The sequence below is a fragment of the Lygodium microphyllum genome, chromosome 30, assembly GCF_053477565.2.
Source record: "Lygodium microphyllum isolate KBCC chromosome 30, Lygodium_microphyllum_v1.1.10, whole genome shotgun sequence".
In the NCBI taxonomy this organism is placed as follows: domain Eukaryota; kingdom Viridiplantae; phylum Streptophyta; class Polypodiopsida; order Schizaeales; family Lygodiaceae; genus Lygodium; species Lygodium microphyllum.
This window is the reverse complement of record NC_141164.1, coordinates 10,354,600-10,369,968: the sequence shown is the minus strand read 5'-3', so window position 1 is coordinate 10,369,968 and position 15,369 is coordinate 10,354,600. Positions and strand designations below refer to the sequence as shown.

General features: G+C 44.1%; 1 protein-coding gene across 3 annotated transcripts; it reads left to right on the top strand.

The window, feature by feature from the left end:
• The first annotated feature begins 10,490 nt into the window (after positions 1-10,490).
• On the top strand, positions 10,491-14,564 carry LOC148009549 (bifunctional L-3-cyanoalanine synthase/cysteine synthase 1, mitochondrial-like). 3 transcript variants are annotated; one of them, XR_015689658.1, is made up of 11 exons: positions 10,499-10,798; positions 11,202-11,311; positions 11,410-11,467; positions 11,747-12,010; positions 12,245-12,382; positions 12,504-12,555; positions 12,728-12,807; positions 13,079-13,138; positions 13,229-13,309; positions 13,757-14,165; positions 14,257-14,559. XR_015689658.1 is itself a non-coding variant. In XM_087672442.1 (10 exons), exons 1-10 carry the CDS (start codon positions 10,685-10,687, stop codon positions 13,853-13,855), a joined length of 1,056 nt encoding a protein of 351 aa, XP_087528568.1. In that variant the 5' UTR covers positions 10,499-10,684; the 3' UTR covers positions 13,856-14,559. The 3 variants fall into 3 exon arrangements, 2 of the variants coding, with proteins under 2 accessions (XP_087528569.1, XP_087528568.1); XM_087672442.1 differs by having other exon boundaries at positions 13,757-14,559; XM_087672443.1 differs by lacking the exon at positions 12,245-12,382 and having other exon boundaries at positions 10,491-10,798; positions 13,757-14,564.
• Positions 14,565-15,369: the final 805 nt, after the last annotated feature.

Genomic DNA, 15,369 nt, shown 5'->3' with positions numbered 1-15,369 from the left:
CACTAACTGCAAAGGCAATATCTAGACGAGTGGCTCTCATGGCATACATCAAATTGCCCACGGCTAATGCATAAGGGATCTTGGCCCACGGCTCATCTATCTACAGACAATCGGCCTATGAGACCTTCACATAAGAAGGTAATGGACAACGACTATGCTTCACATCCTACATGCAAAAATGCTCAAGGGCTTTATGAATGTACTCCCTCTATGAGGGAGAGTATTCCTTGACGACTGTTGTGCTTAATGCTAATACCAAGAATGTGAGAGGCATGTCCCAAATCCTTCATGTCAAAGCTCTTCTTCAACTGAGATTTAAGAGCATCCAACTTATCATGAGCTTTCCGTACTATTAGCATATCATCCACATAAAGTATCAAAATAAGCAATGAGCTAACATGCGCTGTCTTCTGTAAAGACACAAATCCATAACACTCTTGTTGTAGCCTTGTGACTGCATAAAGGTATCAAACTTATGATACCACTCCGTAGGTGCCTACTTCAAGCCATAAATACTTTTCTTCAACTTGCACACTAGGTGCTCCCTACTAGGTTGTGCAAAGCCCTTGGGCTGCTCCATGTAAATCTCATCATGAAGATCCCCATGCTAGAATTCAGTCTTGACATCCATTTGATACATGTCCAAGTCAAGCTATGCGACTAAGGCCAAAACCAAGCATAGGGTGGTCATCTTGACCACATGAGATAAGACTTCATCAAAGTCAACTCCATGCTCTTGTTTAAAACCCTTTGCTACCAATCTAGCCTTGTATGCTAGCTTGGGGTATCCAGGGGTACTTTTCAACTTGTACATCCACTTGCATGGTAGAGCCTTCTTGCCAACAGGCAAGGAAACCAAATCCCAACTCATATTCTTATGCAAGGAGTCTATCTTAGACTGCATAGCCCTCTCCCAGGAGTGACTATCATCCCTACGCATAGCCTCATCATAGGTGAGAGGCTGTCTTACATCTGTAACCAAGACATAATGCATCAAGGGCTCAAATCTATCAGATGGACATCTATCTCTAGTAGACCATCTCACTATAGTCTATGCTCTGCATGTCTAGCATCTTGTCCAACACCCTGGCCATGTGTACCTGTTGCTGTAGAGGCTGTCCAACTGGTTCTATAGGATGTATTGAGCATGGCACTCCTCTTGGAATATGACCCTGCATAACTCTATCACCTTTTCAGGCTTCTTATGCATCTTGTCTTCATGGAAGACTACATCATGGCTGTGGATGACTTTCCGCGCCTGTGGATCCTAGATGCGGTAACCCATCTCACCTGCATCTCCATAGCCAAGGAAAATGCATTTGACACTCTTAGGATCCAACTTAGTCTGCTTGTCTTTGGATGGTGAAACCATTCATGGCATGGTGTAACATGAAATGAAGCACCAGAATCCAAAAGCCAACACTATGCATACATAGAGTGAACTTTAGTCAATGGCATAGCATCACAAGAACTAGCTGCAAGTATGTACTCCCCATTGGAGTCATCAGTTTCTGCATGACATTTATCTCCTCGATTTTCAAACTGGATTTCATAGGCATAATGCTGTCATAAAGCGTGCTGAACGCTCATCAAGAGGCATGAGAGGTGTCTACATCTCATAGAAGACAGCATGACGGCTGCGTATGACCTGTTGAGCATCCAAATCCCATAATTTGTAGGCCTTAAAGTCACCATCTCCATAACCAAGGAGGATACATCTACGTGACATAGGCTCATGTGGCATACGTACAGATGCCTGGCAGCCAAACATCCTCAAGTAATCATAGGAGGGTTGCATGCCACTCCATGCCTCATGGGGTGTAGTACCATCCAAGGTCAAGCACGACGTCTTGTTAACCAAATAGACTGCTATCATAAGGGCCTTAGCCCAAGCATGAATCTCATAATCCATCTACAACCACCTAGGCCTGCTACCAATAGAATCCATAAACCTGTCAAGCATAACTACAACATCCTCAATCTGCACCAAGGGAAAAGCCCAAATACGGTGGGTAGCATGATCAACTAAGGTCACAAAGTACGACACTCCACCAAGTGACTGGGAAGGCATAGGTTCATATACTGCACAATTTACAAGATCTAAAGGAGCATGCCTCGTATGATCGCCATAAGCCAAGGGGGCTCTGCAAGGACCAAGAGTACAATCAGGGCAAGCATCAAGATCTCCATCTCTCTGTGGTGCATATGGCCTAAACGATAATGCCATAACAATGCATGCAGTATCTAGATAATTGCAACCATAGAATCTCCCACATGAGAGACATGCACTAGGTAATGAGAACCAACTCTAGAACCTCTGGCCAAAACCAAGCAACCACGACAAATCTTCCATGACTTATCCTGAAGAGAAATAGTATATCCTACATTATGCAACTGACTAACAGAAATCAAGCTCTTACTGAGCATGGGAACATGTAAAACATCCTTGAGTATAAGAGAAGTTCCATTAGGAAAAGCTAGGTGTATATCCCCTGTACCAACAATAGCATAAGACAGCTCAAGGCTCAAATCAATACATCCATCAACCTCCGTGTAAGAAGAGCACCATGCTCTATGAGGGGTAACATGATAAGATGCCATAGAGTCCAAAAGCCAATCAAACGTAGGCTTGATCATTGAGTAAGTAAGTTGTAGGGAAACAAGATGATGAGGGTACATGCTCAACCACATCATCATGGGTAACTGCATGTACCTCACCACTAGTAAGAGTGGTAACACCTACTGCATCTGATGTATCTCTGACTCTCTGCTCATGTCGAGTTTGTCTCTGTCTCTGCTGCTCTCTAATTCGTCTAAAGCATTTTCTTTGAACATGCCCAAGCTTCCCACAATGAAAGTAAACAATATCTAAAGTAGAAGAACCTGTAGAAGACGACAAGGAATCCAAGTCATCATGAATAGGGCTATCCATAGCACCCACGGAGTTCAAGCAGTCGAGGGCTATCCCAACAGATAGAACCTGCTCATAAAGACAATCATCTACAATTACATCAGTGGTAGAAGCATGCTGAAAAGACTCATGAAACCTCAATAGACGGGAGGACATAAAGGCATCAACCAAGGATGTAAAAGCTCCCACATGAAGAAGAGTCATAGCCAACTGCATGACATAACCAACCATAGTACGGTAAAGCAAAAGACATCAGTCATAAGAGCATATGGTATTCAGCCATGAAATCAGTCCATAACCATAATGGCAAACATGACTGTAGTACATCAGACCACATAGTAGCATCCAAGTCAATGCAAGATCGGTAAGTGGCATAAGATCGTGCAATGGTCAAGCACTAGGAGAAGCCCAAGTATCTGTACAACAACATCCAAATAAGTGTCTCTGTAAAGTACATGACAATAGACAAAGTACATAGCTGGGTAAGCATCAAGAGCAACTGCTCTGTGACTTGTATGGGCAAAAGCAACCCAACTAGCATAGAAGCTAGGCAACACAGAAGCAACAAAGCCATAACTGCTAAACCCAAGCACTATCAAGAAGTCTAGTGATCAAGGAGTAACCCGCAAAGAACCAAGAATCAATGAGCAATAAAATCTCAATAACCAACTTCCAAGACAATGGAGTAAGCACAGCTCAAAACATGTATCTGTCCAAGTAAATCCAAGATCCATAATCGGGGCATTAAGGGCCAAATAGCATCCAAGCTGCATAAGTGATAAGCTAGCCAAATGCAAGCTGCTCCACAAAATTCTCAAATGCAATTCGATTCAAGCCCAAACATCAGCCATACTGCAGCCGAACCCAAAAGCAAACATCAGTCCCATAATAGGTAGCACAGGCAATAAACCTTGTCAAGTGAAATGCTAGCTGCAAACAAAATAACAGTGAACCAAGAATTGAGCTCTACTCTTTGCTCAAGAAGGATCCGGGAGCATAAACATCAAAGTGGCATCATCAAAATACATCAGCATATCATCTCGAGTAGTCGGGAAGCACCCGTAGACCATAGGCATAACCAAACTGGAGGTAAAATAAACTGTCAATCAAGGTAGCATAAATCCCAACCAACAATGAAGTGTTCGCATCCAAATCAAGGCTCAATAGCTCTCAAATAGCATATACGGTGGACATAAACCATGATGACCAAGCATCAATACATCCAACAGGACACTTGAATGTCAACAAAGAGCATTTATGCATAAGCCGTCCCTGATAAAGCTTTGCTACCTAAACAATGTACAGCAGTAAATCCCTGCATAAATCGAGCTATGGAAGCTCAAACCAAGTCCCAAAGCATCTCAAAAAATTGGACAAACATCCCCAAAGCATTTGGGCATCAAATACCAAGCCTCGGGAGCATCACATAAGTTAAGAGCATGACATTTTCTTGCTGTAAATCAACTTAGATCTTACCTAAATCGGGTTCCAGATGCTCGAGATATGAGAAAAAAAGAGATTTTTGAGCCATATTTTGAAACAGGCACAAAAAAATGTGAGCTGCTACTGTGGGGCTTGCTGGTTATGCTGAGGATAAGGGAGCAAATAGGGGCATACAAGGTGCCCAATGAAGCCAAGGAACACCTGCAAAGAGCCTATGAGGGCCAGGGAGAGGCGGGAGATGAATCTTACCTTGGGGGAAGAAGCCATGGCTGGCATTGAAGCTCCAAGCTCTAGGTCTTCAATTCGGGCTGCCAAGCTCCATGATCAAGCTCTGATCCAAAGCTCTGATACCAATTGAAGGGGATGCAATGGCAATGGAGAAGGAGAAGATGAAGATGTGGGAGGGAAGAGCACACACAATGTAGGTGTTGTCCAATTGAACTGACAGCCTTATTACGCTATCATATTATATATGAATAAAGATTTCCGCGTTCGCGGGCCTCCGCTTCTGAGATCCAAGTGGCCTCCTTGAGTGGATGCCCATGCCACTTGGTGAGGTATTCGGGGAAGCCTCTTTGTTCTCGGTGTCGGAGGAATGCTTCTACTTCGAAGGGACCATTGGAATGGAGCATTGGTGCGCGCCGTCCCCATTGGTTGTTGGGATAGAACCTGCATAGAAGACGAGCATGAAATGCATTATGAACACAAAAACTGTCTGGCAGGTCCAGTTTGTAGGTGACTTCGTTCAGCACTTGAGTGATTCGGTAGGGTCCATAGTATCGGTGATTGAACTTGGGGGTCATGTTTTTGGAAAGTGACATGTTCTTGGAGCTAACTAGGACCATGTCTCCTTTGGCGAATAGTATAGCCTTTCTCTTCTTGTTTGCTTGCTTTATCATGGTGATCTTGCTCTGCTCGAGGCTTTGCTTAGCTATTGCATTGCGGTCTCTCCATTTCTTCAAGAATTCTTCTGCATCTTGATCTTCCGCTTTGGTCGCTCCGAATGCTAAGGCCAGTGGGGCAATGACTTCTTTTCCTATGGCTAACTCGAAGGGGGTGTACCCCCTTGCCGAGTGGATGGAGCTATTATAGTGGAATTCCAAGACATTAAGGTACAAGGCCCAATCTTTCTGGTCCACTCGGGCATAGCTCCGGAGATAATCTTCGATACCTTGGTTGACTCGTTCTGTCTGTCCATCTGTCTCCGGGTGGAAGGATGATGAGAATCTCAATTGTGTTTCTAGGGTCTTGAAAAGTTCCTTCCACATGTTGCTCATGAATCTTCCATCTCTATCTGATACAATGGCCAGTGGCAAGCCATGAAGTTTGAATACATGTGTGAAGAAGAGGCGTGCTACCTCCTTGGCATTTAGTGGTGGTTTGGCCGAGATCAAGTGAGCCTGTTTGGAAAAATAGTCCACCACTACAAAGATGATTGTGTACCCATGGGACTCAGGTAGTTCCACAATGAAGTCCATGTTGATGACTTCCCATGGGCGGTTGGGTACCGGTAATGGTTGTAGTAGTCCTGCTGGTCTTGATCGTGGTGCTTTGACCATTTGGCAAGTGGGGCAAGTTTTGATGTAGTCTATCACTTCTTCCTTCATATTCGGCCAAAAGAACTGTTTCCTAAGGGCCTCCAAGGTTTTGCTTTGCCCTTTGTAGCCTCCAATCTTGCCATCACGTATCTCATGCAGGATGAGTTTCTTCAACTCCACATTGTTGGGGATATACAATCTCTTGCCTAAAAATAGGATACCCTCCTCTAAGGTGTACATTCCATGTGGGGTCTTCTCTGCTTCCACATCTTTGATTATCTTGTGCATTTCTTGGTCTTGCTCTAAGGCCTCTTTGACGAGTTCTATGAAGTTGCTGCTGACCACATTGACAGCTTTCAGGTCAGCTTTCTGGCTCAAGGCATCTGCTATCTTGTTAGTGGAGCCGGGTTTGTGCTTAATCTCCAGGTCGAATTCGGCTAGGAAGTCTAGCCAGCGAGCTTGCTTTGCCGATAACTTGGGTTGAGATTGGAAGTATTTGAGGGAGATATTGTCGGTGAAGACTATTGTATTCTTATCTTGAACATAGTGCTTCCATTTTCTAAGGCAGTGGATGACTGCCAACATTTCCTTCTCATGTGTGCTCCACCTTGTTTCAGCATCGGTAAATTTCTTTGACTCATAAGCAATGGGGTGACCTTCTTGTACCAGTACACCTCTTATGCCATAGTCAGATGCATCTGTAGAGATTTCAAAGGGTTTGGTGAAATTTGGCACCCTTAGGATGGGAGTTTGGCTCATGCACTTCTTCATCTACTCAAAGGCTTCCTATTGCACGTTCCCCCATGTAAAAGAGTGATCTTCTTTGGTGAGATGGGAGAGGGGGGCAGTGATGAGGCTGTAATCTTTGATGAACCTTTGACAAAATACTGTGAAGCCGAGGAACTCCCGCACTTCTCTTACAGTTTTCAGTACAGGCCATCTTTGGACAGCTTCCACTTTCTTAGGGTCCACTTTGATTCCATCTGCTCCTACAATAAAGCCTATCTCCAACTCTTTCACTACGAACTCACATTTTTCTGGCTTGGCATATAACTAATGCTACCGCAGTTTCTCAAAAACTCGGCATAAGTGCTGCTTGTGCTCTTCTAGGGTCTTGCTGTAGACTAGGAGGTCATCTATGTAGATAATGACAAAGATATCTATCTTCGGTCTAAAGATTCCATCCATGAGGCCACAAAATGTGCTTGGCCCATTGCTTAGGCCGAATCCTAATACTAACCACTCAAAACTACCATATTGGGTACGGAAGGCTACTTTTGGGATATCTTCTTCGGCTATGCGGATTTGGTGGTATCCTGATCTAAGATCAATACGGCTGAAGTACTTGGCCCCGTACAGTCTATCTAAGAGGTCTTCCACTAGGGGCATGGGGTATTTGTTTTTTATGGTGATTTTGTTAAGGGCCCTATAATCTACACAGAGTCTAAGTCCCCCATCCTTCTTCTTTACAAATAACACTGGGGCACCAAAGGGGGATTTGCTAGGGCGAATGAATCCTTGTTCTTCTAGTTCATGTAGTTTCTTCTTCAATTCCATGAGCTCAGTGTGGTTCATGCAATAGGGAGCTCGGGCCGGTGGGGTAGACCTTGGGATCAACTCAATTTTGTGATCCACATCGCGCCTGGGTAGTAGACCCTTGGGTAGCTCGACTGGCACTACATCTTTGAATTCTTCAAGTATTTCTGCCACCTCTGTGTTCCTATTCTGTTGTTTGGGTTTCTTGCCATTTTCTTCTTCTTCAATTGGTCGGATCATACACAGATAGACCATATCTCCTTGTTTGACTGATTTTTCGATCTGCTTGGCATTGCATGTTAGGATACGTGGCCTGATAACTGTCCCTTGGACCGGTGCATTTTGGGTATGGCCCCTTGGTTTGGTTGTAGTTGGTTTCACTGTTTGGCATGATACTCCTGGCTTATTCTCCTTCATTTGCACTTTGGTTGGGGTCCTGCCAGGCAGTTGCATTCTTTCACATGGTACTCTGACGCCTTCTCCTTGCATATCTAGCATCATTTCATTCACACCTTTACCAAACATTGCAATGACATACTTGTCATAGAATTCCAAGCCCAATATCACTTCAAAATCATCCATGGGGATTACTAAGAAGTTGAGTTTTGCTTTCCACTTGTCGGCTTCCACTTGGACTGCAAAGACTTGTTTTACTTCCTTGGCTTCTCCTTGTGCGAATGTTACTGTTAATCCTTCTGGGGCCTTCGATAGTTTTAATCCATGTTCTGCTGCACACCCTGGTGTCATGAAGTTGTGTATTGCTCATGTGTCCACCATGATAGGTTGGTTTCCTTCGCCCACTCGGCCTTTGATGTATAGATGGTGAACTGCCGCTACTCTGGCTGCCATGCATTGGGGTCACAAGCTCTAACTGGACCCTACCCTTGGGTGGTCCATGCTTTCCTCACTCCCATTTGGGATTTCCTAGATACGCGGTGGTTGTGATTCTTCTCCTCCATATGCACTAGTTGCATTCACCCTTGATCCACTTGATGAAGCTGTATCTTCTATTGGGCATCTCTTTTGGTAGTGTGGACCCCCGCATTAAAAGCGTTTGATTCTGACGGACGGGCCTGGGGGTCTCCACCATGACGTATTTGATCCTGCGGGCCCACACGATGTGCTAGGGGTTGGCCTATAGTGATTTTTTCCCCATCTTCCTGCTGCTCCTCTTGGTACAAAAGCGGTTTGTGACACGGCCGTGGTGGTGGTGTTTTGGCTCCTTATATCTGTGAATGCCCCTCTAGGGGCACTGGGCCTTTTGTTCCATGAGTTGTTGTTGTTAAAGGTGTTGTTGAAATTGTTGTTGAACCTATTTTGATTCCCTTGTGCTGTTCTTCTGCCTTCCAGGTCCACCAGTCTTTCGGCCATTCTCATGGCTTCTGCTAAGCTTGTTGGCTCCTGTCTCCCCACATCTCTTCTAGCCCATTCTTGCATCCTAAACAAAAATCCATGTAGCTTAGTGTCTGTATCCATGTTTGGTAGCTGCAGCATGATCTGCCTATATTTGCTAACATATTCTTTCATCTTTCCCTATGTTTGCTTGAGGTTTCTCCATTCATCTCTCACTTTGAATTTTTCCATCTTTGGAATGAAGTAGTCCTTCAATTCTTCATGGAGTTCTTCCCACGAAAAGATGGTGTGGCCCTGCTCTTGTTCCAGCAGGTACCATCTGGCAGCATCCTCCTCCAAGTAAATGGTTGCCACCTCCACCTTCCTGTCTTCGGTTATTCGTGAATACTTCAAGTACCTGTCTATCTCTACGATCCATTTCTTCAGAACCAACCCATCTCTCTCTCCCTTGTACTTGGCTGGTTGGGGCATCTTGAATTTTCCATAATCATCTTCTGAACTATCACTATCTTCCTCCTCTTTACGGTGGTGCTTCTTCTCATTCTTCTTGTCTTTCTTTTTGCTTCCTAATTCTACTACTTTCTCCTTTTACTTCCTTGTATCTTGCGCCCTCCTAGATGTCTCCTCTCTACCCATTCTATCCATCTCCTCTTGCATTCTGTGTCTTTTCTCTTCTTCTTCTTGTTGTGTCACCCATTCTTTATAGCCCTGCTCCACTTCTAGTTTTTTCCTCCTTTCTTCCTCCTCTTCCTTCATCTGCATGTTCTTCCATATTGACTCCAGCATGCCTGACATACCATCTAATTGTCTTTCTAGTCCGCCCACCTTCTCCTCTTGGGGCACTCTCCATTCTTGCCCTCTACTCTTCTTTCTCTCCTCCATTGTTAGGAGGGTGACGTTCTCCCTTTTGTCCTCCATGTGGTTGGTGGTGGTGTCGACGCGGGGAAGCCGTGTTTCACCTGTGGTGGTGTGGGTCGTGCCGCGGGGAAGTCGCGTCACGTTTTCAGACGATGGGATGTCGAGGTTGGGGCGTCACGCCGGGGCGATGCGTCGGGGGGGGCGACGCGACGTGGGGCGACACGACGCAGGGTGTCGCGCTGTGGGTCGTTACGACTTCGATCTCTTCGAGGCACTGGATCCTTCCTCTTGGTTCTGTGAGCACTCCTTCACTCCGAGCAAGAGTCGCTCTGATACCAAGTGTGATGAACTTGCACTCGTTACGCACTCAACACGGCACGGAAAGGTAACATGATATATGAGCTCAAGGTATACTCTTATATTATTCAATCCAAAAAGCGGGACAACATAGACACATCCCAGGACTACCCCCTCGTGACACCGCACATAAGAGGGTTCAACACTGGGTATAGGGAATCACATGTAGAGTAGAAACAAAGCAGGGCTTTGAGTCACTACTACTCCCTATATAGGTGCATTCGGTAGCAACGACATGGTATAGCTACAAAGCGCCCCCCCCCCCCCCCCCCCCCCCCCCCCCCCCCCGGCTCCCCCAAAAAAAAAAAAAAAACCAACCCAATCCCAAGATCTTATGCTTCCATGTCGATGTGCTAGAGTCGGTTGTGCTTGATTAACATTTTTTTTTGGGTGGGGAGGGGGGAGGAATAGCACTACTATCATCTTGTTGCACTAAGGATGGGTAGGGGAAGGGGGATTGTCATAACCTTGGGATCACCCACTTAACCCTCACGGAGGCAATTTTAATCTGAATGATAGCGAAGGCTAACAAATCAAATCCCAATCGTCGAGTCTCCAGAGACAAGGATGTGAGACCGCAGTTGTATTTTTGTGAAAAACGACGCCTACGGCTAGCTTGACTACCTGCTAATAAGCGAAGCGCAGAGACACAGAAAGAGAGAGAGAGAGAGACACACACACACACGGAATGGTTTCCATGAGGTATGGCCTGCGTCGATTTCTGACCACTGCTGTTGCCCAACCTCAATCCACAAAGGGCATCTTTAGGGACCTCCCTCTCATCAAACAAGATGTTTCTCAGGTGCCAATTTTATTCCCTCATCATCACTTGCTGCAATTCATGTGTTGCGATTCACGAGGCCTTGTATCAGTTTGCTCAGTCAAGCAGCTGATCACTTCCATTTTTTTCTGGTCTATATTTAAGGGATACATGATCATAGTATAGTAATACATGGTATCTAACTGGTTTTGCGAAGAACATGTTGCTGAGGCATCTATCACCGTCAGCTGAAAAATGTTCATCATATTAGCCATCATCATTATCATTAATCAACAGAAGGTTTAGTTCTGCAAGAGAGCGTTGCTGAGAGGCAACATGACCAGCCTCATTATTCACTCAATCCAATGGGGGAAAATCTAGTCCTGCAAGAAGATGTTCGCTGTGTAGATCCGGAATTTTGATGAAGCTGTCGCCTGAACTGTAGGTCGTGGGCAGGACACCCATTGTCTTTCTCACTAAAGTTGCTGATGATTGTGGAGCTTTCATCGCTGCGAAGCTTGAGATGATGCAGCCTTGTAGCAGTGTGAAAGATCGGTACTCTCTCTCTTCTGCCCGCCCTCCAATACATAGAGAATCCAGAGCTCTTTAAAAAGTAAATTCTGATCCTGTCTATCTTGTCCCAATATTTTCAGAATTGGACATGCCATGCTCACAGATGCAGAGGCCAAAGGACTTATATCTCCCGGCAAGGTAATTTTGCGGCTACTGTCCTTTTAGATTCAGTACACAATGCATAATGTGATATCCACTGTGACTAATTGGAATATGGTGCAGAATGTATGCTTTGGATTTCTCATTTACTGCACCTAGAACTACACTTAGTTAAATTTGGCTTTGAGGTCGCATCATGCTTGTCCTTGTTCTCACTGTGCATCGTGATTGAGTTGGGCATCAATACTAGCCACTGTGTTTGATTAGGCGTTCCACACTCAAGGTTTGAAGTACTTACTCTCTTTGGTGTGTCCGCAGACTACACTTATTGAACCCACCTCTGGAAACATGGGCATTGCCTTGTCTTTCATTGCAGCAGCAAAGGGATACAAGCTCATCTTGACCATGCCATCCTACACCAGTTTGGAACGCCGGGTTACCATGCGTGCCTTTGGCTCGGAGCTGATCCTCACTGATCCAATAAAGGGAATGGGGGGAACAGTTAGAAAGGCTCACCAACTTAGTGAGCAAATCCCCAATTCCTTTATGCTTCACCAATTCGAGAATCCAGCTAATGTGAAGGTTGGTTTTGAGCTGTCTTTTCATTCCAAGTGCGAACTTTACTGGGTTGCCTTTTAAGGTGTGCACCCATGCGGGCATGCGTAATTACTTTGCAACATTTCTACCTTCTTGTGATGTCATTTTGCATTGTGGGGTTGATTCCAAACAGTGGCTCTCTTTTCTTAATTTCCTGTCTGTTTTGTCTTCCCTTTCTCTTTTTTCTTTGGTTGGTGGGGGCGAAATGGGATCTTGAAGGCTCATTTTGAGACCACAGGGCCAGAAATTTGGGAAGACACTTCTGGACAGGTTGACATCTTTGTAATGGGAATAGGCAGTGGTGGCACTGTCACTGGAGTTGGTAAATACCTGAAGAGCAAGAACCCAAGTGTCAAGGCCAGTAGTCATCCGCTTGTCACTTTGGACTATGATGATCTTCATAGCAACAATCTCACAGCTGAGGTCGTCTAATCCAGCTGCACTTAAAAATGTGATCTTGGCTTGTTCGTTTTTGCAGATTTATGGTGTTGAGCCCTCAGAAAGCCCTATTTTAAATGGGGGAAGTCCAGGTATATTGTGATTTCATGCAGTCCGTTGACTCACTCAGCTTAATGACCTTCTCTACTCTACAGATCATTGATAGATACAGTGTGTTTGCAATGTTAGATTGATAGTTCAGTCCTTTATCACCTGAAGTATTATGTCAATCCATTTCACGATGTTTCTATCTATGTTGATCAGGGCCTCATCACATTACTGGCTTTGGAGTTGGCTTTAAACCTGGCATTCTAGACATGGATGTGATGGAAGAAGTTCTCCAGGTTAACATAACATCTGGGATAACACATCAATTGTTTGTATAAATACAAGTGTGGCTTGCTGCACTTTATCAATCAACTGACAAGTCTAGATGTGAGTGCTCAAAGGGGCTTATGTTGACGTAATGATTCAGAAGGAAAGAGGAAGGGGGGGGGGGGCGTTGGTTGGGCAGAATGATAAAAGTAGGATTTTTGAAAAATGAGTATGAAACCTCGGGACAACATAACCACCTCATACTTTTTTAAGTCTATGTGAAGTTGAACACCTTTTCAGGTCTCCAGTGATGAAGCTGTGGCAATGGCAAGGCAGCTAGCAGTCAAAGAAGGCTTGCTGGTATGGACAACAGCATACGCAGGTGTAGAATTCTAAAGTGCTTTTGTCTGACGACTATTATCATATTATTTGGCGTGGTTTGGATATTAGGCTGGTATTTCATCTGGAGCTAATGCAGTTGCAGCCTTGAAGCTAGCAGCTCGACCTGAGAACAAGGGGAAGCTTATTGTTGTGAGTATTCATCATCTTTTAATAAGGTCTTCAATAGCTAACAACAAATAGTATGGGAGACCTCATATGTTAGGATTGAATGGTAGATAAACATGACAGCTAGTAACATGCCATATATGAAGCTCGTGTTTAGGTTGACCATCAAAGATCATTATGGAGAATGATAAAGAACAGTGTTATATAAGGTTGACAAAAAGAAAGCTGGCAATCATTGCTATCATGACCCAATGCATGAGCTGTGTCAGTAGTTCCTAAGGTGTTTTCTACTACAACCAAATGCACAAGTGATGTAAAAGCTTGGTTATCTGAAGTATCTAGTGATTAAGAGGAAAGCCTGCTGCAAGACATCATTTTAAGGCCATAAAATCTGTTAATTCTCAGCCAAGAACGTATCCTGAGTTCTTAAGCAAATATTAATCAGGGAATATTATGTGAATGACCTTTCAGACCATACTACCGAGCTTCGGAGAACGCTATCTGTCATCTGTCCTGTTCAAGGGTTTGCGAGATGAGGCAGAAGCTATGGAACCTGTTCCTTACACTTAAATATGAGATCCCCAATTGAGAAAAACATATATCATTGAGCGGCATATAACTTTGCTCACTCTGTGATCTTAAAGCCTGGGCCAGGACTCAGACTGATGCAGGAAAGACGACTGTCAACACAAATTTCGATTCTCCACGACTCCAATGGCTTTTTCATTCACGAACAGAATACTGGAAGTACGAAGTGCAATGTCGAAGTCCATTGCTATTAATCGAAGTTCATTGCGATTAATGTACCTTATCATGCCGGTCGGCAAAAACCCACGAATGAATTCTCTGATTGAAAACTTACAGGGATTTTTTGATACAGGTAAGTCTAGCCCTTCTTCGTTGAAGTCCAGTCCTTTTGAAGTTCAAGGTGCTGATATTACATACGCTTATATTACAAAAGTGCATAACAGATATACGTAGGTTTAATCCAGTCTGGACGCTATGTCAATTAGATTGCGGCAGCATCTATCCTGTTTAGAAGTTCCAGAGAAATTGATGTGCTACTTGGTGTGTGTGAGGGGGTGGCGCCTCATGAATCTCTCCCAGCAAAATTGATTTTGAGGTAAGCCTGGATGGATGGCATGTCTTGTTGTAAAGCCAAGATATTTGGGTTTGTATTTCTCAGTTGATGAACAGGTGAGGTATACTCTCCGTTTGAAACTTGCATTTGAGGCAAAGGCCATCTCCTAGCATGTTGTCTCGGGCTTAATAATGTTGTTTCATATATTCTCAAACCTGTAACTCCACAGTTTATCTGATCAGTTCACTTTCCTTCTTCTGTTTATGGGCGTTGTTGAAGTCTCCAGCCTTAATACTAGAATGAAAAAGCAGAACTAGATGGAATCATGATACCACCAAGGTAGGGTGAGAGTGGGATGGGGGAAAGGAGGATAACAAAAGGCTTCATTAAGAAACAGCCACAAGCTGAGGATATCCGTTTGCCTAAATTTTAACTTGGATTAAAGTAGCAATGAAGATGTTGGGGTTCTTCCATGTAGCCACACAGTCCTCTTCTTGATTTAGTAAACTTCTACCTCTACCCACCTATTTTTTGTTAACCTGGTGGCAAGAAGGGTGAGGCTTGGAAGTCACAATCCCCCCATTTTTTTTGGGTAGTGTGCAATCCTTCAATGCTACCTTTGGTATTTTGAGCTTGTCCTATCCCCAATCAATACAACATTTCAACACATAGCTTCAGAGTTTTGCTAGGTTTGCTTAAATTGGGAAGTTCAACATGACAAATAGGATATGTAGAGGGATTTATTATATATGTTAGTACTAGTACCCTACCTCCAAATTGAATTGTAAACGCTTAGTCTATTTGCTTCCAAACCTTGTCAACATTGGATTCCACCTATGTTTTTAATTGACTCCAAAACCATTAGAATTCCAAGTATAAATATATTTTTTTCCTCATTACCTTGCATCTAAGCTTCAAGTAACCAATTAGAAGTATCTTTGATGAGAGTTTTACTACTAATTTTTGAGTGATTAATTATAGAACTAGGTGTCTTATGAAATAG